This window comes from Scardinius erythrophthalmus (assembly GCF_964197995.2).
Source record: "Scardinius erythrophthalmus genome assembly, chromosome: 24".
NCBI classification, from domain to species: Eukaryota; Metazoa; Chordata; class Actinopteri; order Cypriniformes; family Leuciscidae; genus Scardinius; species Scardinius erythrophthalmus.
Window position 1 is genome coordinate 25426459 of NC_138244.1, and position 23193 is coordinate 25449651.

Here is a 23193-nt window from a genome sequence, read left to right on the forward strand (position 1 = left end):
CACAGAGCGGATCATATGCGAGTCAGCGCAGACCACAAAACATACAAACCAATTTGAATTCTGCAGAGAATGCTGTATTTTAAAACGATACGGAGGACATTAGGAGGAGAAACGGTTAGAGATTAGGAGGAAACTGCAGCTTTACCGAGCTCAATGGCACTGGCCAAGCTGTGATATAAACAAAATGATATTGGCTATTTAAAAAAATGGGAGGAGCTGTTCGATATGTCTCGCACTGTATTCCTGTTTCACTGTAAATTACGTCAACACATCGAATAATGCTGCGTGTTTCAAAGCACTTCATTGGGCCTTTTAAACTTTTATTTTGAAATTGTGATGAACAGGTCGCATATTTAGAAACATATTGATGTATTCTCTTATGTTGGTGTAGGTTTATACATGATTTACCTTACAAATCTGATGAAATGGCACACATTGTGTTCCCAGATGAACGTTATAAGCAACCCAAACTCTCAGCATATGCAGAGATGGAGTTTGAGTTGCGCTCCACGCATGTGATGATGATGATAACATAGCATGTGGAGCAGAATTTACTGTGAACGGAGCTGCTCTGAGATACATGTAACTACACGCATAATAAATCAAAGCTCATATATTAAACCCGCAGAGCATATATTTATTGTGAATTCACAATAGCTCTATGATATAGTATTTAAATGGTTTTAATACATTGTGCAGCCTTAGAAAACGGTCAAATAATGTTTCATAGATTCTCGTCTGTAGAATGTGCCACTTCCGGTATTTTGCTGGTTACTCGACACGGGTAAATTGCAGTGGAGGATTTTTTTTAATCGAGTTCTGGAATTGACTAGCAAGACTGCCAGAACTGATTCTATATGCTTGATATTCACTCTCTGACAGTAGGTGGTGCTTATGGAAAAGCAGAAATACAGCGGTACACAATTAGGGCAGCACTGCGCACCTTTCAGTTTTCTGACACCTGCTTTTCACGGATAAGAAAGGAAGTCAAACAGTTTTAAATTCTAGCTATTCAGCCATTCGCTATGGTGTTTACCAAACAAAATCAAATACAAGAGTACAGAAACAAAAGTTCTATTTCTTATTTCTTCGCATTGATGGCATGTGAATGTTCGTTTTGGTCCGAACAGATGCATTAATAGCCAGCCATTTCAAATTGAAAGTGTTTAACAAATTTTAGTACCAAACATTCATATTGGTGTGAACAGGTCTTTAGATCGTACAAATCGAATTGTTCAAAAAATCGAATAAGATTTAAAAATTTTCATGAGTATTTATTTTGGTTGTATTGTTTTACCCTTTTCCCAGATCCAGACTTTCAATCGGAAATTTGTTGATGAATTTTCACATTTTATTACAGTTTTTAGAAAATAAATGTATAAACATCTAAATATTTATTGTCTTCAGATATTCGGAATTTGACATTTTATTCCAAAAATGTTTGATTTTAGATTATATTGAAATTAAATTTGTATGGAAGTTTGTTTCCGCCAGGGAATAAAAAAAAAAAAAAATGTGCAAGATAATTGCGACTTAGAATCTAACAAGTTTACATCTCGCAATTCTGACTTTATGACATGCCAGTGTGAGTTTATATCACGCAATTCTGAGAGAAAAAAGTCAGAATTGTGAGAGAGTCACAATTACCTTCTTTATTTAAGAAATGCACTGTTGGACATTCATAGTAGACAAATTAAATATGCTCTCTCTTGCTCTCCTTCTCTCTGTCCATGAACGCAAGTGATTTGATTTGAACTTTCCTCTAGCTGTCTAGATCTCATTACTACACAACTAATGTGATTCCTCATTTTAAGGTTTAGATGCGAGTGCTCAGATTTCATTTAAAACACTGACTGCAGCGATTCATCAAGCTAAACCACTGAAATTGATATTAATTCAGTTGCCTGTGGAGAATCACATTAGTCAGAGCTGATTTTAATTTCTCTGTCCCCGAGAAATGAATCAGGCTGCATCACTGCCGCCCCCTATAGAGAGAAACTAACAACTGCACCAGCAATTTCATTCCTTGTGGACCCAGAACAAAGACTGTGCTGCTTGATACATTGAGAGCCCTCTTAAATAAAAATAAATACAGTTTGTGCCAACCGTAATTCAAGTAATTCATGTTTTGTGAATTCTTGGCTGCTTTATGCATGAAAATTCAAGAGACACTGATATTCAAAAGACCAAACACAGTCACACTTCTGCTGTTTATGCATTTCTAGGCAATAATAATAAATAATGTTTAAATTAAAAGTCAAGTTTGTTCACTTTTGTAAGATAACTCTAGAGAAGAGCATTTTCAATTGGTTACAACATGTTTAAATATATATATATATATATATATATATATATATATATATATATATATATATATATAATATTTTCTTTTATTTTCCAGAGAGACTGCCTTGAAATGTGTGTTTAAATATATATATATATATATATATATATATATATATATATATATATATATATATATATATATATATATATATATATATATATATATATATATATATATATATATATAATATCATTTTCTTTTATTTTCCAGAGAGACTGCCTTGAAATGTGTTGCCCAGCAACCAGGGCCAAGGCTAAAAAAAAAAAAAAAAACCATACAAATATTCTGCTTTCTTGTTCGTTTTGCAGTGAAATGAGAGAATCCTGTGAATATGTCTCAAGGACACATTCCTTTTGTGTTTGTCTTTGAGAAAGACCTTTCTTGTTGAAATACCCCTCAGATTCCCCAGATGGTTTAGGATAGAGTTATTAGAAAGCTGCGTTTTCATTTAGTTGTCATTTAAATACACCATTTGCTTCAGTGTGTTTTTCTTTTAGCCTGTTGAACTTTGGTGCTCCTGAGAGAAATTGACTGTGTATGTTCCTTATTGAGGGACTTTTTGGGGGGATAACCTTCAACATCACAGACCTGAACTGCTGTATATAACAAAAATGTGTGTGTGTGTGTGTGTGTGTGTGTGTGTGTGTGTGTGTGTGTGTGTGTGTGTGTGTGTGTGTGTGTGTGTGTGTGTAGAAGTCATGTGGTGACTTGTAGAGTCTGATTGGTAATATATTTGTGGCTCCAGTGCCTGAGGCCCACACAAACGCCCATCTGGAGGGGCTGACCTGTGAATGTTCCTCCATCAGCCAGCTAAGAGCCTTATGAATCTTTAATATAATTTCCCTGCAGGGTTAATATGAGCTGCAGCTCACAGTGTGAGATTTTTCTGCTGTTGTTTATTGTTTAGTGTTCAGATAATTCTCCTGTCCTCACATAACTGTTTTGAGCGTGTGTCTGCAGGCTACGGCTGGTTCAGCTCTTTATCCCACAGGGGAGGGTTACAGTGCATTATCAGAGTGACATTTTGTCATTTCTCACCCTTTATGAAAGATTCTTTAGCAGCTTGTGTGTTCAAGGCCGCTGGGACGGAGGCTGTAATAGAGGGATGAATCACAGCAGAATTGCTACTTTTTATTGGGACTGTGACTAACGGTTATGTGATGGGGGTTTGAAGTGTATAAATGGCATTTTTTTGGAGCTTGAAGCGATTTTGAGAAAATCAGGATCAGATTTATTGTTATCGGTTGGTGAAATAGAAGATTGTGATACTAGAAGATGCTGTGCTTTAAAAATGTTGTAAAAGTAAATTCAAACCAAAGATTTGAGTAACTGAGAAACAAAAGTTGCACATGCACTAAAACAAATAATCTCACACAGAAATTTCAGGCTCATATTAAGAATTAAAAAGTAGCCATGACATGGATTTTTTTTTTTATGTTCCTTATTAACCACTTATAATGTTAATTAAGTTACAATTTTGCAAATGTTTTATATAATAAATGTAGTAATTTATTATTAAGAAGATCGTTTTTTTAGTCTGTTAATTTGATTGGACAGTTTTGGGGGTTTAAAGGTGCCTTGTATAATGTCCACCAAAATATCAATTCATACTCCACATTCCATACCAGATGGGGGCAGTATACCTCCAGAAAGTGAGTTGGTCTACTCTAGAGTAACAACCGAGAAATGGCATAGTCTCTATGCTCCGCCCCTACCTTCACAAAGACCCTAGAGCCATAGCCGAAGCCGAGCCAACTCCTAATAGAGGACGGTTTGACTCCAGAGGAACGTTGGTTGATGTCAAGTGATTTTGAAATATGACATCTTCAAGCTACTCCCCTTCACCTTTACCAGTGAATATGTTCATATTCGTGAGACACACGCAATTTACACTTTTCACATGCTCTCACGCCACACATCAATTTTCTCACGCACAGAAAAATCACGAAGCAAAGAGGACACGGAGACCGACAGACTAGACAGAGCAGGTTAGTTATGATATAAAAAAATCTCAGCTCTCAGATTCTGTCAATTTTATTACGCAATTCAAACAATAAATACCGTTTTGGCGCTTGTAAATGTTACACGACAGATCCCTAGCGCACGTGAACCGATCATCTCTACTAGCTAATAGTAAAAAAAACACAAACACTGTTGAAAGATACAGTAGGCTACAACTTACCAAAATGTATTCCTCATACATAATATCGACCAATCAGTGTTTTTTATCAGCGTGAAGAGGTCAATAACATAGCTGGAGAACAATTATGTCAGATTTACCTCAGGAAAGCCATTTAATAAACATAATATAGGTCACGTAGTTTGCGATTCCAAAAGTGTTTTCCCTGCAGCGGGTGGTTGTGGTGGTGGTAGGGGTCTCTTGCCAAGGGCTTTAGCCATTCTTCCGCTCTCTTCCCTGAACTGAAATGTAGTAGTGAGCTGTACTTTCCACACAATTGACATCAGGTTCAAGTACGCCCACAAGCCGTGCGAGTTATTCGTGTACTGCAGTTTGGCTGGTGGTTATGTTGCCCGCATACCGCCTCCCATGGCCGAAACTGGTATTATGACACCTGTCGGGCCATGGCTAGTAATTTAGTATGCTAATTCAGGTTGATATCTCTGCAGCACTATAACTTGACATTTTTTTAATGACATAATCGCCCTTATTTCTTATTCTTTTGATGCGTGTAGCTCATTTTTTGGATATTTTTACCTCAATTTTTACACATGGCACCTTTAAGATAAAACATAAAATTATATTTATTATTTAAATGTAAAATGAATTCAAACTAATAGGTTTTATAGAATAAAGTGATACAGTATATGTCATGCATTTATCTAATTATTTTAGAATTAAATAATGCACTTGGACACAAAAATATGCACGTCATGTCATTGACCCTAATAATAATTCTTTCTGTTTAGGAACTGTCTTGATCTGATAATCTGAGATAATAACAGATGTTGTGACAAGGCAGTGGACTCCTACATTTAGACCTCTGGAGAATGTAGACAGCTGAAAAAAATAATTTACTGCAGCCTCTCTGTTACTTCACCATAATCTCAGTCTCACACGTCTCTTTGCCTAGAGGGAGTTTCACAGTGGGAACCGCAGGTGACAGATAGCCAATACAAGGGTGTGATTACGCCACTGGAGGTGTTAAAGGAGTTTAATGGCAGGTACTTTATTCTACAAATGAGCTTTCATGAATGATTAGGCCCAAAACTTTTCCGTATGCTTGGCCAGAGCATTGGGTCCATCTGGGTCACGGCACCAACTTAAATGGTTCCACATTGCCCGCTTAAAGCAGAGCTTAAACCATCAATAATCAGCACGGGAGTTGGATGCCCTAACGTGGACACTGAAGAGTGGAGCCCCTAGCATAAGTCGCTAATGTGTCACAGCACCAGTGTAATCGTTCAGTATGTCCCACTTTGAGCAGGGCTCGAACTGATGATGGGAGTTGGGTGTTCTAACAAGGACGCTTAAGGCCGCAGTCTCTAGTGTCAGTTGCTAGCATGCCTCTTGACACCAGGAAAGTAAGGTTTACCTGCACAGCTATCTCGTACCAACTGGCCTTCATCACACTCTCCATCCGGCTCACAATACCACTGTAATCAGTTCCACATATCCTAGTTTGAGCTCAATAAATGTCATGGGAGTTGAACATGCTAACAAGAAAGCTATATGTGACATAAAATTGCACATTAACCAAGATTCAAATGTGTAGCCAATGTAATGTAAGTGTGGAGTCCCATTCAACTAAATTAACATGAAGTCTTGCGTTCCTGTGGCAGTGACAACCCTCAGTTCTCAAGGGAGTCATAGAGTTTATTGGAAGTAAAACATGTTTTCTTATACACTTAGCTAGCTATAAACGATTGTCTGGTTGTCTTCAGACTCCTGAATGCAGGAGTCCTCTATAGGGGCTTTTCAAGTTGTGTACTTGTGTTGCATCATGAATTGTGTTCTGACAGAGTTTTGTGGCAGCTCAATCCATATGTATTATCCATTAATGTTGATTATCCATTTGGGAGAAGTAACATGACCTGAACAAGACATTTTTACACTTAGAAGAGTTGCATCTACATGCATCTCACCTCCTGATGAATACGAATCATCTTGCACAAAAGTGCTTATCCAATCAGTACCAACGTATGACACTCAAAAAAAGCTTTTAGCCAAGAGTCTACTTTCACGTACTTGCATAGAGTGCAGTGTATGTTGGGATGTAAACTCAACCAGCCAACCAACCTAGAGATGTGTATCTCTTAACTCTTTTTCTCTGTCTCCTCAGATGCTGCATAATAAACATGTGATGGTGCGTGTTGGTGGAGGCTGGGAGACGTTTGAGAGCTACCTGCTAAAGCACGACCCGTGCCGCATGCTCCAGATCTCTCGTGTGGAAGGCAAGATCTCGCCCATCTCTGGAAAATCTCCAAACATCAAAGACCTTGCGCCTGACAGCTACCTGGTAGTGGCGGCCCACTACAAAAGCAAGAAGTAAAGAAGAAATGTACAAACGAAACAATGACTTGTAATGTAACTTTGAAGCACAGCTCACTGGCTAGCCGTTGTAGATGCCACAAGGACATGTGAACTTGTGTTTAACTTGTGTTTAAAGGAGAAAAACTGTTTTAACACAAAAAAAATTACAGTGTAGATCAGCTAGTTTGACAATGTACAACTAAAATACTGAGGCAACTGGAATACAGAATCAAGGTTGTTTTATTTGTATACCATTTTCTTTTGTGTAATAACCTTATACTGTAAATTCAATCCTGACTAATGAAATCGCTGGATGAATCCAAACATTCATTTCTACACTGGTGGTTATTCCTTTTAGTGCTTCATTTGCTAACAATATTAATGACTTTTTATGGGGGTATTATTATTATCTTTTGATGCCATGATATATATTTTCTGGCATTTATTGTGTTTGACTGTGATGGCCCTGCTCTTTTGGAGAATGGAATCTAATCAGCCAATCATTGTTCTTGCCAAACATCAGAGTAGAAAGAAATGTGATGGAGATGAGTGTGACCTTGCAATGGTGGTTTTTGAAACTACTGATCTCCTGAGACCATCCAGTGAGCGACAGTTCTGTGCAAAGTCAATGAAGAATAGCCAGACTGGAAACTTCACAACAGTGCAAGGCAGAAGAACACACCTGAAGACACATTACTATAAACCTTTGAAGTCGGCAAAGAGGAAACTTGAGTTCAGTGTAATCCAGTGGTCCATAAGAACTCAATCCAATGAATAGAGCACCTTTGGCATGAGGTAGATTCATTTATCAAATCTGCAGTGACTGTTTGATGTCATTGTTAACAATAACCAGAATCTCCAAGGACTTATTTCCAGCTCTTTGCAGAATCAAGGTTTACCCAATAAAGTGAACAGAACATTGAGTATTATTTGCAGGATAGCAGCAATGCAAGAGGTTTGAGTGTGTCGTTACAAGACGAGATTTATCCGTTTAGCAGCAAATAGTTGCAAATAATAATAAAGAGGTTTTTTTTTAATCAAACACAATCTTTATTTAAGCAATGACTCTCTGTGGTTGTTCTTCTAAAACAGTTCCTGGTCTGAAAGCGTGTCACTGCCCTCTACTGGTAAACATGAACATTGCAATTTCTTTGTCTGATTTATTGTATTATCATACAGTGTTACAAATTTTCACAATTGGTAGAACCCATATCTTTTTCAAAACTCTACACACAGTTCTCTTTACCAACTTTCAGCACAGCACAGCAGTACATGTCATATTAAAAATGCACTAAAACTACCAAAACTCTTCATACATCTCAAATCAACTCACCTCAAGAAAAACAAACATGCTTTGTCACTCATAAAGCAATGACCAAAAACACTCACAACATGTAGCATTATACAATGTTTTCTTTTGTAAAAAAAAAAAAAAAAAAAAATTCTTTACAAAACAAGAATTACAGAAGTTTTCCCCTTTAGTGGATGTTCATGAAATTGAAAGACTAAAACCTGTGTGTTAGTCTTGTGTTCAGCTACATCAAATTGTTTTGATAGTTTTTTTTTTTTTTTTTTTGATTTGGAATATATTCAATATTGTATTACTGTAGAAATGCTGTCTTATTTAGTTTCATATTATGTTAGGTTTTAAACTTAAAATAGTGTTGAAAAGAGTGTAAGCATGTGCAAATTGGCCTGTAGGTACATAGTTTTGTTTGAGAAAGTGATTGTCGTCATAGATTGCATTTCGTACCAAAGAAATGATAAATTAGAGACTGATGCTGTGCTCACTGTGTGAAGAGTTTTGAAAAAGTGGCCTAACTATTGAGTCCAATGATTGTAAAAAAAAATATATAATATATACATATATATCTCCTTTACTCTCCCACTCTGAAAGACACCTGGGAAGATATCTGTTGATTATTTGGTGCAAACCGATTTCCCTGTCACAAGCAGACTGTGATTGCTGTAGGCAGAGGTAACAACTAATTTAAACCGTAACATAAACCGTTTCTTAAAAAGAAATTCATCAAAGGCAATATATGAAGAATTCACTCAGAGTTCCTATAGATATAATATATTTCACACTAATCACAATAGATAATTGACAAGTCATATTATATGTCATGTCACTGTTGCATGGCCCAGAAATATGGATGTTGAGTTTAAATGCAAGTTAAGATTTTCTTAACTTTAGACAACCAAAGCCCTTCAGAAAGAGTAAGTAATTGAGGTCTAATAAGATAAAGTAATGCACATTCTACTTGGTTCAGCAAGTCATACAATCAACAGGCAGTGAAAGTGCTAACTGACAGAATTCATGTTTAACTTCACTCTTAAATATCACACAACATTTCCCACTTGCTCACTGAAAAATCCTACGAGCTTAAAAACCAAAACACACTGGTAACTGATGCTTAAATATAAACGGCTAGATATGGATTAAATGACCCAAAATCCAATATAAAACATGCTTTTCAGTTGTATAAATGTGTATTAAAATGAAAAACGTCAAAAAATAGAGAGCACATTGGTACAAAAGCTGCGTCTGTGAAAATGATGCATGAACATAAACGGAATAGGTTGTGAAAAAAAATACATTAATAGCTAAACTCGGTATCCCAGGAACCCACTAGCTAGCCCATCTTGGCATTAAAGGGGCGTGGCCTGGATGCGCACTGGCGAATCAGAAGAGCTGGAGGATTAGCTTTGTGCAAGAGCTTGGCAGTCTCTATGCAAACTCCCCTGGCTAGTGTACACTTCAAAATAAAGAAAGAAAGCACAAAGAGTTTTAAGAATCTCTCAAGTCAGCGGGAAATACTGCAGATGAAGGTTCAAGGTTGATCCCCAATGTAGACACACCAGTGATCTTCCCTTCAGCCTGTGTTAGCCAACCTGCCACTGGAGAGAAGAAGAGAAGGGAACACTAAAATAATCTTACTTCTCTTCATTCAGTGGGGAAATAACATCAAATATCAGTAAAAGAAGGTCTTTAACCTTCAGAAAAGGTTGTCCGACTCAGAAGGCCAACCCAAATATTATATTAAATATGTTCTATTCATTTTAGAAATGTATTTTTATGTATTTATTTCAGGTTGGCTATAATCCTTTGGAGAATTTATTTTCTAGAATTAAAGTAATACAATTAAATCCTGGATCCTGAAACTGTTTTTATACAAGTAATTTAATCTTCAGTCCAATATGCTGATTTGACATTTCTTATTATTATCAATGTTGAAAATGTGGAAGTTAAAATTAACAGCATTTAATGTAGAAATCTCTTGTAACATTATTAATGTCACTTTTGATCAATTTAATGCATCATTGCTGAATAAATGTAGCCTATTCATTTTAATTAGAATAAAAAAACCCTGATGCCAACAGTAAAATGAAAATATAAAAATGAATATTGATTCATGTGTCAAAATATCAAAATATAATTATGATTGTATGTTGTATTTTAAATTAAAGTCTACAGAAGTGATACAGACTTTTGATTAAAATTACTCTGTGCTATGCAAAAACTAATAATAAATGAATGAGTAAGTTACCCTTAGCCCCCCGCCTCCAGCAGGAACAGAGTTCATGGTCTGTTTCTCGGTTTCTTCCTGTTTCTTCTTTTTCCTCTCCAAGGCTTCTGGGTTTTTGACACCTCTGTAGGTAATCTACACAAAGATCACACAAAATACTGCTACCACACCATACTTGTTACCCAAACACTTGATTTATTCAGTAAGAACAAAAGCAAATTTCAAAAATGAATCAAAAAGTGTGTGATATTATTCAGTGCTCACGTGCTGAGTTATGGTGCACCTTAGACAAGCTGGAAATGTGAGTACAGAGTGTGCAAAAACTAAAACTCACCCATCAACAATGAAATATAACTATAACCTGATAACTAGCCAATGCCATCACTGACCTTATGCAATGAGTTTTAATCTAGATCTGCTGTACAGCCGAAACGAACTCGGTTTGTATCATTGAATCCTTATTTTCCTGTTGATCATTGTAAAGCTGCTTTTGAAACAATCTGTATTGTATAAAGAGCTATAGAAATAAAGGTGCCGTGACCTTGAGAGCAGCGCCATGACAGGTATGAAAGCGAGGCTGTGAAGGATAAACGTATACCGTGTTTTCAATGGCATCCGCAGTAAAAAGCTCTATAAAGCTCAACAAATATATTTATACAAATGCAAAACAATATATTTGTATATATATATAAACTTTTACAATTTAAAAAATAAACTGTTGTTTTGCGCTCATAAGAATGTTTTTACTAAATATATATATATATATATATATATATAGTGGTAGTATCATAGTTGTAGTCTTGCAATAGTTCTTCAATCTGAATCGAAGTGGTTCTTTTGTAAACAACTCACTCACTGACTCACATCAACTCAAAATGAACCCTTTTACACGAGTCAAACTTTATAATACTAATAAATTCTACAGTAACAGAGGTAATGGGACTTTGTTAATGATAATCACGTTCACCATTATGCCAGCAGAAAAAAGAACTGTACGGCCACAAGCATTATGAGATTCCAGCAGCAGTGAGAATCAGTGTCATGTGTTTCAGCTGTGGGATGCGTCCAGAAGTGTGGAAGGAGGACAGGAGGAGGAGGACGTGTACTTACCGTGACGCTTTAGCAGTTCTATGCTTTCCCTTACACCTCTGAGAGACAGTGAAATGGCCCTCCAATTACATATGGCGAAACTAAAATCACTACACCATAAAACACTGGGTGTTTAAAAAGGATTTAAAATGGGATCCCTATTTCTCTTTCTTAGATATTTGTTTCCTTGAAAGGCTGAAGAAGAATGAATAAAAGCAGAAAGATACAGAGCAGGATTGTATAATGAGAGGATATTAGTATAACAAAACAGATTTGTTGTAAAGTGATACCTGTTATATATATATATATATATATATATATATATATATATATATATATATATATATATATATATATATATATATATATATATATATTTTACTCTGACAAGTAAATGACAGATTTACTTTTCTGAAGGACAAGCACATGAAAAGGCTTAATGTCGTCGAGGCCTGTTATAGTAATGAATATACAGTGTGGTGCTGCTGAGACCTGTTAGACTATCAGTGTTATGAATTTGATCTTATATTGTCATTGTGGCTGTAAATGTGTAATGCCTCAGTGACGAACTATCTACTGGCAACAACTGGGGTCAGAGCTGGTGACGATGACAGGACTCCATTATAAGTGGTCAAATCCTGAGCTTGTTCTGATCCTCAAATAATAGTAGAAATCTACTGAAGCACAATTCACCAATAGTATTTCGAAGACAAGGTATTTCAACTCCATTTTGAGGTCATTTTCAGCTCAATTTGATTAATACATGAATCTAACAAAAGCTCTTTCATAAAGTGATTGAAAAAATGTAAAGTGTTTGTGTTGAGTAGTTGTTTGTGAAGTCGTAGTCGTTTCTCATGAAAGCAGTTTTTAAGGAATATTTGTATTTGTAAATTTATTGGTCAGGATAAAGGACTATTTAAGTTTACACTAAACTGATAAAAATGGTAACAAATATACACGTTCCACATTCTAATCATGTAATGTTTAACTTAAAAAAAGTTTCAAAATCAAACCTCTTTCTGTCTCTTCTCTGCAGCTTCTGCTAGCTGTCTTCTCCTTGTCTCCTGTGAAAAATAAATGTTTCAATAAATAATAGTAATAAAAATCGTTTTATCCTGACGAGTCACGACCACAAAACGTGCAGGTCATTATATTCTCATTCATAATGTCACTCAGTAAGTTACCATTATAACGAAGTTGGCGTTCCGTTTAGGCTGTTTAGGAAATGATAACACTTGAAAGATGAACACAGTTAAAGATGTAATGTAAATGAACGCATAAATATAGGCTATAAAAAATACTCACAGGGTCTGGTGTGACTACTCCATCATCTCCAGCTCCACTCAGACAGGGTAAACACATACCCATACTGATGTTGTAGCACAGGGACAAACACAACTAAATTTGAGATCACATATGATGATGCCAGGCCGCTAAGATGAACTCTACAGTTTCAAAGCTTTTCTATGCTGATATAAAGCCACTGTCAAAGGCAAAGCTGAACAGAGCTAACTTAGCACTGTAAACAAAGCTGTGTTGAGCTAACGTTACTTTAGCCAGCTACCGCTACTGGCTACTGATAAATAACGTTCACCACACTAACGGACTAATATAATCTTCAGCAAACCTCCTTCTCACGGCTCCCGACATATGTTTTTTTTTATTTTGGTGTGTAAATAAATTTGATATTACTTTAGCTGAAAGTGAAGTTCTTCTTCTTCTTCGGTTTTATAGCGTGTGGCACTAACGTTAAGGTACATTATCGCCATCTACTGATTTGGAGTGTGGACGATAGATAGATAGATAGATAGATAGATAGATAGATAGATAGATAGATAGATAGATAGATAGATAGATAGATAGATAGATAGATAGATAGATAGATAGATAGATAGATAGATAGATAGATAGATAGATAGATAGATAGATAGATAGATAGATAGATAGATAGATAGATAGATAGATAGATAGATAGATAGATAGATAGATAGATAGACATATCTCATTAACTATATCCTGTCTACTGTGAGATGTGAATGACTGCAGTGACTTTAATGGCAAACATGAATCTGTAAAAAAAAATTTGATTTGTATCTCTTCTATCCACTGTAATGCTGTTGCTATTGACATCATCTCTACTGTGTATACTTAAATGATCTGCTGTTCTCCTATTAACAGAAATGTTTAAGGATGGAATACTGAAAGCAAAACCTGTTCTCCCTATATTACCCTGTATCAGGATATTTAGATCCATATGTAACAAATGCTTGATATTCAGTTTGTAGCCTATCTTCAACAACAGCTACAGTGTTTCAAGAGTCTTTATAAACTTTCATCAACTCTAGTACATAAAAGTTCATGAATACTGCAGGAAACATCCATTGTGGAGATGAAAGTGAAGTTGTCAGGATGACAGTTTTACAGCAGCTCTGATAGTTGAGAGCAGTGAAGCTCAACAGCGCCATGCTGCGGTATGGAAGTGCATGAACGTGCACGGTACCACTGTATATTGATAGTGTAGTTCCTTTACACTTTGATACTGTAAACAATGGTACTGCAAAAAAATGCAGTAAAAATGCAAAAAAAAAAAAAAAAAAACCCAAAAAAATACCTTCCAATTCATGTTGTCACCTAATCAATCAATCTAGTATAATAAAATACTACAAAGATATTTATAAATAACATGTCAGTTGGAGTCACAGGTATGGTAAATGTCCATCAGAAGGGGATAAAGGGGCAATAAAATGGCAAAATCATGGAAAAAAATAGTTGTTTACCAGGTGTAAGTATTTTCAAATTATGGTGTATAGGCTATGTAACATGAATTACCCAATCAGAAGACTGCACTTAAAGGGTTAGTTCACCCAAAAATGAAAATTATGTCATTAATGACTCACCCTCATGTCGTTCCAAGCCCATAAGACCTCCGTTCATCTTCGGAACACAGTTTAAGATATTTTAGATTTAGTCCGAGAGCTTTCTGTTCCTCTATTGAAAGTCAATGGACGGCATACTGTCCATGTCCAGAAAGGCAATACAGACATCATCAAAGTAGTCCATGTGACATCAGTGGCTCAATCTCAAGTTTATTAAGCGACGAGAATACTTTTTGTGCGCAAAAAGTAAACAAAAATAACGACTTTATTCCACTATTCATTTCCTTCTCTCTAGGCCTCGAGTGAGTTCACGTAGTGTTTTTGCGTAGCGCGTCTGTGTTGTACGTCACACGGATCACACATGACCAGCGTCGGCCAATAGTGAGCCTACGTGTGACGTACAACATAGACGCGCTGCGTAAAAACACTACGTGAAATAGCTCGAGGCCCAGAGAGAAGGAAATGAATAGTGGAATAAAGTCGTTCTTTTTGTTTACTTTTTGCGCACAAAAAGTATTCTCGTCGCTTTATAAACTTAAAGGACAAATCAAGTGAAAAATGAACCTGGGGTTAATTAACACATGGTTACCGAGTCGATCGTTCCCTGCGATGCGTTTTCATGAAAATCGAATGTAAAGAGTTTTATCTTTAAAAACAGATTAGCTCATAACAGTAGTATATTGGGCACAGAGTAAGTAAAAATAAATCGCTAGTTAATACCACTAACAAGGCTCAAAATAGCCTCACACTAACACGGTAACATAATGAGGGTCCTTACATACAAACCGAAGCATTGAGAACTTTGTAAGTGTACAGACAGTTTAATAAGAAGATACTTTATAAAGACAGTACATTACGCGTTGACATGCAGGATCCATCTTGGAAAACAGTCTCGACTAATCGAGCCACGAACGCCGTCGATAGGATAGCTGGTCAATAGGAACTACGTTTGTGAAATCTAACGTAGCACGGCGTATTTATTAGATATTTTATCTATTTTTTTTATGTTCTAGATTTATGTAGCAAATGAGAATTGATAAAATTATTGTATAGCCTATATTTTGAGACAAAGGTCTTCTTAGTGATTTTCAGTTTTGTTCAAGCTCATTGAATGAAGCAACAGTTTATGTAAGTAATTCATTTTAATATTAAGTTTTTCAATCATTTATGTAAACGCATGGTATTTGGGGTTAAAGGCGCCCCTGCTGTTGGGAAGAAAGGCACAAAAATGAACATGATAATAAACAGCTGACAGACTTTTCCATGCAGATGGTAAATATCATGTCAAGTCACCTTTATTTATATAGCGCTTTTAACAATGTAGATTGTTTCAAAGCAGCTTTACAGAGATAATAGGAAATTACACTAGCAGAGATTGTTTTGGCTTTACAGCAGCTTTAGAATAAAGTTATTGTCCAGCTAAAGTTCGTTTTGATTGATTCACTTCCATTGCAAAGATCATTAGTTATTAACTCAGGGGCCGCTAACACGACACCGTTCCAACAGAAAACCCTTAACATGCTCCGGCCGCTCATTCGCACAACAACAGTGCCTGGTGGCTCGAGAACGCAAACCTTGAAATAGGTTCCAAGGAGCAAGCGTTGAAAAATGTTGAAAAATGTTGTCATCAGCGTAAACTTCCAAAACGCGGATCTGTGAAAACGCTGACGGCGTGCAGATGCATATTACGTGTTCAGTCTATAGGTATGCATGTTTGAATATATACATACATATATACATGGACAAAGTTTCAAAAATTAAATTGTACGTTTGAAGGAGTATTTCTGTGCCAAAAATACTCCTTCCGGTTTGTCACAAGTTTCGGAAAGCATTTTTCGAGTATGGGCCTGTGTGACGTCAGATGGGGCGGAATTTCCTTATACGGGTCCTAAGGGCACTTCTCCCAGAAGGGCGCGCACGCACCCGTAGACCAGAGTGAGAGAGCGAAAGCAGTACGCCCTTCCACATATCCATGTGAACCGGAACTATTTTGACAGCGTTTTATCTGTAGAGGTAAAGGGAAGGAGGCCTTCACAGGGGAGAGACTAGTTGACACTTCAGGACTGCATTGTCATCATGTCCAGGCGCAGGTCCTTCATCAGATCTGGATACGGCCTGGATCCGGCAGACTGCGGTAAACCTCGGATAAACAGAGAGACTAATATTAGCGTAGACGCCATTCTTCTTATGATGAAACGAGTACATCAGGATTTATGGGAAGTGTCCCGGTTCCGGCTGACCTAATCTATGCAGCCTAACATTGAATTATAGAAGTTGATAATGTGTTATTTGTATGCTAGGTCAAAGTGTTTTTAGTCTAGATTTGAACTGACAGAGTGTGTCTGCTTCTCGGACAATGTTAGGAAGATTGTTCCAAAGTTTTGGTGCTAAATAGGAAAAGGATCTACTGCCAGCAGTTGATTTTGATATTCTAGGTATTTTCCAACTGTCCAGAATTTTGAGATTGCAATAGACATGAAGGACTATAATGCGTTAAGAGCTCACTCAAGTACTGGAGAACTAAACCATTTAGTGCTTTGTAAGTAATTAGCAATATTTTAACATGTATACAGTGTTTAATAGGGAGCCAATGCAGTATTAACAGAACCGGGCTAATATGGTCATACTTCCTGGTTCTGGTAAGAACTCGAGCTGCTGCGTTTTGGACCAGCTGGAGTTTGTTTATTAAGCGTGCAGGGCAACCACCCAGTAGAGCATTACAATAATCTAGCCTTGAGGTCATGAACGCATGAACTAACTGTTCCGCATTTGTCATTGAAAACATATGTCTGTTACAGATCAGTCAGGCTCTCACACCAGCCAATCACAGCGCACTCCCTCTCCTGAATTCTAATCACACACACCTGCACCTAATCATCACCATCATCACTACCACAATAAAGACACACTCCTCACTACTGTTCTTTGTCTGGTCTTGTTCACATGAAGAGGACTACTTAACTTGCTATCTCCAAAACTGAATCTCCTAAATTCTCCAACGCCCATTCTCCAGTCTCCACTCCAGGGTCTTGTCTCCATTGTTCCATGTCTAGCGTCTCGTCTCTCCTCTCCTCTGTGTCTTCGGTCTTCTTCGTTCCTGTCATCCGTCTCACCCACAATCAGTCATCATACCTGTGAGAAGAACCATTCTGCTCATTGCCTGCGCACTGCTCTCCAAATTATCATTGTTCATATCACTTACCTGCAGTTTTACAGATACTAGAAATGTGACTTTCAAATGAAAGATTGGTATCAAAGAGCACACCCAGGTTCCAAACCAACGACGAAGACTTGACAGAGCAGCCATCAAGTGTTAGACAGTATTCTAGGTTCTTCTGTGAGTACGTTATTTGTCCAATAATTAGAATCTAGAATTAAGTAGGAAATTACTAGTCATCCAGTTTTTTATTTTATTTTATATCAGCTATGCATTCTGTTAATTTTGTGAATTGGTAAGTTTTGTCAGGGCGTGCAGAAATATAGAGCTGCGTATCATCAGCATAACAGTGAAAACTAATGCCATGCTTCCTAATGATATCTCCCAAGGGTAGCATGTCCAGAGTGAACAGCAACGGTCCTAGTACTGAGCCTTGTGGTACGCCATACTGAAGTTGTGATTGATATGACATCTCTTCATTTCCAATGCCTCATTTTATGAGTACAGAACCTATTTGTGCTAATGTAGAAGTTTGGTACCATTCTGGGCAATGTTAGTGGGGTAATTTACAGGATACATCCTTGGATCCATTAGCGCCAGCACTAAGCCATTCAGCTGATCTCTAAATAAGCTCAAACTTTAATAATGTTCGACCAAGGGAAAAAAAGGCTTCTGGGGGGTGTTTGGCTCGAGGTCATGGTGCAAAGGACCCTAGGTTGATTTTACTCCGAACCATCCCTTTAACCAGATCATATAATAAAATATATTTTTTATTTGTTACTATTGTAAAGTTTTATACATTTAAATGGGATCTCATTCAATGCTTCCAGACTCAATTTTGTTTCTGTGTTTTTAAAATGAACATTTTAATGACAGTATTGAACAAAACTGAATTCTTTTATCAAAATAAACTGAAAATAGTGAAAACTTTGCTAAAGTGATTTTTTTTTTTTTTTTGATCAAGTATTAACTTAGACATTATTAAACATATAAGTACAAATAAGTATTTGTATCAAAATTGTGCCTTTTGGCCCATGCATAACGGTATTGTTTTCAAAAACTTGGACTTGGAAATCCATTTTCAAAAGTTTGTTTTCAGGCCCCCAAAACGCATAAAAAGTTTTACGTTTTTAGTTGAAAACGGTGTCGTGCAAACGACCCCTCAGACATAATGTGACAATATAATACATTAATGTATTAAAGCAAAACACAACCCAGACAGCAACATAGTGTCTGCCCAGATCGGGCCCACGTCTGGTGCCAATTAAGACTATGTCTGGGAAAGTAGATTAAAATGCTAAGACCTACTTGCTTACAACCCACCGAACTCAGGTAGTGAACTACTGTACACTGCAACAGCCAAGAAGAATAAAACCTAGAGAAAGCTAACTATTAGTATTCCTATTCATCTCAGTGGCACCTGATCAGCTGATGAGGGACTCCCTGGAAGTATGCAATTTGAAATCTGCCATCTTTTGGATCTTGAAAAGAGGGAACCCTTGTGAACCCATGTGTAGGACTCATCACTGCACTTTTAGACTGAAGTGAAGCCAGACAGCAGCTGCACTCAAACTATAGCACTTAAAGCACAGTAAATGATAACATAACTACTGTATGTAACCTATTACATTATTTATGGGAGATTGTTATAGGAGATTGTTGTCAGATCCGGAATACTGTTACATTACAGTAACTGTAACTTTTTGCAAATGTATATAAAACTCCACCCCATGTGTGGTTGCTGAGCTGGATCATGTACAGCACTGTTAAACATCACTGTGGGCTCATAACTGGCACCAGCTTTCTGCTGAATATTACACTATAGTTCAAAACATCACAATGAGCAAACGTCAGTGGTAGGGACTTGAAAATTGTTTGCAAAAGAGATGCAGCTTCAGCCAATCCCGTCGGACTGTTGCAAAGAGCCGGAAAGCTTTGAGTTGGGGAAATGGCCAGGACACTCATCATCACAGGAATCTGGTAATTCTCTGTGTTCATCTTCATGTTGAATTTAACAAGAGGGTAATGTGGGTAACACATTTAAAGCTGTTGTGCTTGTGCTTTTACTATGATTTGTTTTTAGGGCTGCAACTAATTGTTTTGATAATCAGTTAAGTATTTGTATAAATTAACCAAGATTGATTTCCAGTGTTTTATTGATTAGCTTTTGAATTATAAAGATAAAAATACATTTCTTTATGGATTAATTTCGTTATTTTCCTAACACAATTTATAATTTCTTTCGTTTGACTTTGGGGTGAAATGTGACACAGATGACAAATGTTTCTTCATATTGCCTATTTTGAATATTGCTAATAAATAAGCAAAATTGCTACTTTGTTACCTGAGAGAACTGTCACATATCTTGCAAGTTTTTAAGAGGTGAAGTGGAATTGTGTTTAGCTAAAGAGATTCAGGCTCAATAGCATTTAAGAGACTTAATTGTTATACTAAATAATCAATATGAAGGAAGTCTGAGACAGAGACTATCGATCATGCTAATGTGGAGGATGCAAGACATGCTGTGAACTGCTTTTAAACGGATATCAACATCCGGATATCAACAAATATAATGTTGTTCTTAACCTGTGTGCTGTTCCCTCTCCCGTCCTTAATGCTGCTAGTTTCCATAAAACCACTGTTTACAGACTTCTGTCAGGCTCCAAAGCAGACAAAAATTACTGGTATGGATCATATTATACTGTATGTTATCATAAATGTCATAAAATGTTCAAATTGTTTTTACAAGATTTTTTTTTTTTTTTTAATAAAAGAGGGTAAATTGTCAAGTCAAATTTATTTCTATAGTTCACACACATTGCATTAAAGCAGCTATAGCTTTACAGAAAATCATGACATTAATGTTTATAATATCCTAATATTTTTGTCTTGTAGTCACATTATAAGATTAGAGCTGGGCGATAATATAGTTGTTGTTGTTTTTTTATGACATAAACAATCAGGTTACTGAATATTACTGTATGCATGCAGATAAAGTTGTATATACAAATGTGACACAAGACATGCAGAGAGCGCTGAGCACTGATGGATGAGCACTGAATTCTGGGAATGATGGTCTGTCCACTTGCAGCCTGCCCGACAGGCATGTACATGTCCACTGTCCGTCTAGTTTTGACGTCTCAGCCCGCAGGCTGTCATTATTACGGAGCAAGAGCGTGTAAGAAAATAATGTAATCTTCATGTTAACATGCTTCTGTTATGTCTTGGCCGATGAAAATGCTGTTTATTTTTTTATCTGTGCATGGAGTGGGTGTAGATTTCTGTTTGGAAATGCATCGTCCTGCTGATAAGATATTATAGCAACTATATGACAAATATAGAGAACGTATATCAGGGCATGTTGTCAATGATAAACACTTCAATTTTATAAATTAAAATCTGGTTGTAAATATACAGTATACAATTCTAGTCTTTCAGCATAATATGAGTAAGCTTATCAGTTGTTTTTTATGTACTGTAGCAGCAATGTTCAAATTTAACTCTAAAAAGGGAGAAAAATTATAAAGAAATTCTTCTTTGAAAAATTTGAAAATATCAGTTATACAGAACAATAACCTTTTTAGAAACATGAAGTATGATTTTATATATATGTATTAAATATTTAGTCTACAATACGGCCAAAAGACTGTATGTATGTGTGTGTATATATATATATATATATATATATATATAGGGGCTATTTAAAAAATACCATTTGCTATGTATATATAAATATATATATATATATATATATATATATTTACTTTGTAAAATGGACCAAAGGGTCTGAAAGAAAGAAAGAAAGAAAGAAAGAAAGAAAGAAAGAAAGAAAGAAAGAAAGAAAGAAAGAAAGAATATATATATATATATATATATAGGATATATATATATATATATATATATATATATATATATATATATATATATATATATATATATATATATATATATGAAGAGTTCAGATGCAAAAGCCTCTAAGTGCCATCTGAAATTTTCTTCTAAAATGATCATTTTTATCAAGCTCGTATATTTAAGTTCAGTATTTTCAGTTAAATGGCAATGAAGATTACCTATTCATTGTCATTTAAGTGAAATTATTGAACTTAAATATACGAGCTTGATAAAAATGATCATTCTAGAAGAAAATTTCAGATGGCACTTAGAGGTTTTTGCATCTGAACTCTTCATATATATATATATATATATATATATATTTCTTCCGCTTCCAGAGCGGAAGAAACGGAAGAAGAAGAACGCCAACGATTACAATAGGTGCCCACGCACTTTCAGTGCTTGGCCCTAATAATAATAGGAACGCCAACAGATACAATAGGTGCCTACGCAGTGCTTGGCCCCTTTATATATATATGATCTTTATATATATATGATATATGATATAGTGATCTTGTTATATTCAGGACGTCATGCCGAGTTGACTGATATCAAATTTTTCCATATCGACCATTTTAGGTGTCAGCCATTTAGAATTTTGTACCAAAATGCTGTATTTTATGAATGTAAAATTCGTATCATTATGTACCATACAACTCGGTATGGGTCACCAGTACGATGCCCGGAATGAGCTTGAGATGTTTCGAACCAGCGCCACCTAGTGGTAAAATTAAATTTTCAAATGCTTATTACTCTGGATGTGGTTGACTTATTTTCACGGGAGTCATCACCTCAGGTTCCTGAATCCTTGCCGAGTCTGATGATACCAAATATGCTAGGTTTTGCCTTACGGTTTATGTAGCGTTGTGATTTAGTGCTTAAAAAACATTTGCCAATATCTTTGAAACCGTTAGACCAATCGAGACAAAACCACCGTCAGAAGTTTGCAAACTTAGGTTGTTGGCCACATGCTAATGCCCAAATGTCAAAATATTGATAGTAAGAGGTAGTAAAATCTAATCAAAGTCAGGTGTCAGTCATTTTTTACGTGTTTTTTTTTTTTTTTTTTTTTAATAAATGTCTATAACTCCGAAGCAATTAAGATATTTTCACCGAAATTGACACACACATGCATGGGTTCACTCTGAGGATACATAAAAAAAAAATGGTGGGATTGCGCTTCTTGTTGGCGCTATAATAGAACAAAACATGAAATTGCCATTGACTTCAATACAGGATTGTGATATAAAATACTATACTTTATGAACGTGTTAGCGTATCATTACGAAACTTGGTATGAGTCATCGGCAACATGCCTTGAAGGTACTCAAAAAGTTTCAGGGCAGTGCCACCTTGTGGTAAAAAAGTTAACAAAATTTCCAAACATGCTAATAACTTTTGAATAAATCTGCATATTGTAATGCCACTGGTCTTAAGGTTTGTCATTGTCACCAGACTCTGACCACATCACATCAAATTTGTAACTACGCCACCTATTGGTCAAAAATGATAATCCATTAAAGGGTTACTTCAGGATTTAGCATTAAGCTTTGTATTAGTAGAAAACCTGTAGTATTTTCGAATTACCATGCTTTCCACCCTCATATCCCCCTGAGACAAGAGATTTATGTATTTTTTGTCTGGAAAAAATCCTCCGATGACGCAAAAATCGTCATTTTGCGTCATCGGAGGATTTTCTGGACAGAGGCTAAAGACTACAGCCAGTAGAAGGGGCTGTCCCGCATGTTTTCAACCCGCCCATAGAGGGTGGGATCTCCCTCACAGAATGTACACAGTGTCAGCCGTCTTTC

The 23193-nt window shown here is 36.2% G+C and overlaps 2 protein-coding genes across 4 annotated transcripts in view; one reads left to right on the forward strand and one right to left on the reverse strand.

Moving 5' to 3' along the window:
* gas2a (growth arrest-specific 2a) overlaps positions 1–6874 on the forward strand; it is a 64473-nt gene extending 57599 nt beyond the window's left edge. For both annotated transcript variants that reach the window (XM_081356114.1, XM_081356115.1), the window contains exon 8: positions 6649–6874. In XM_081356114.1, the coding sequence (XP_081212240.1) occupies positions 6649–6858 (210 nt within the window). In that variant the 3' untranslated portion in view covers positions 6859–6874. The remainder of the gene's footprint in view (positions 1–6648) is intronic.
* A 1005-nt stretch (positions 6875–7879) lies between these two features.
* Positions 7880–13244, reverse strand: svip (small VCP interacting protein). 2 transcript variants are annotated; one of them, XM_081356127.1, is made up of 5 exons: positions 12764–13225; positions 12472–12522; positions 11480–11517; positions 10391–10504; positions 9599–9740 (listed from the first exon to the last, which is right to left on the reverse strand). In XM_081356127.1, the coding sequence occupies exons 1-4, from the start codon at positions 12824–12826 to the stop codon at positions 10423–10425; spliced, it is 234 nt and encodes a 77-aa protein (XP_081212253.1). In that variant the 5' UTR covers positions 12827–13225; the 3' UTR covers positions 9599–9740; positions 10391–10422. The 2 variants fall into 2 exon arrangements, with proteins under 2 accessions (XP_081212252.1, XP_081212253.1); XM_081356126.1 differs by lacking the exon at positions 11480–11517 and having other exon boundaries at positions 7880–9740; positions 12764–13244.
* Between the last annotated feature and the right edge of the window lie 9949 nt (positions 13245–23193).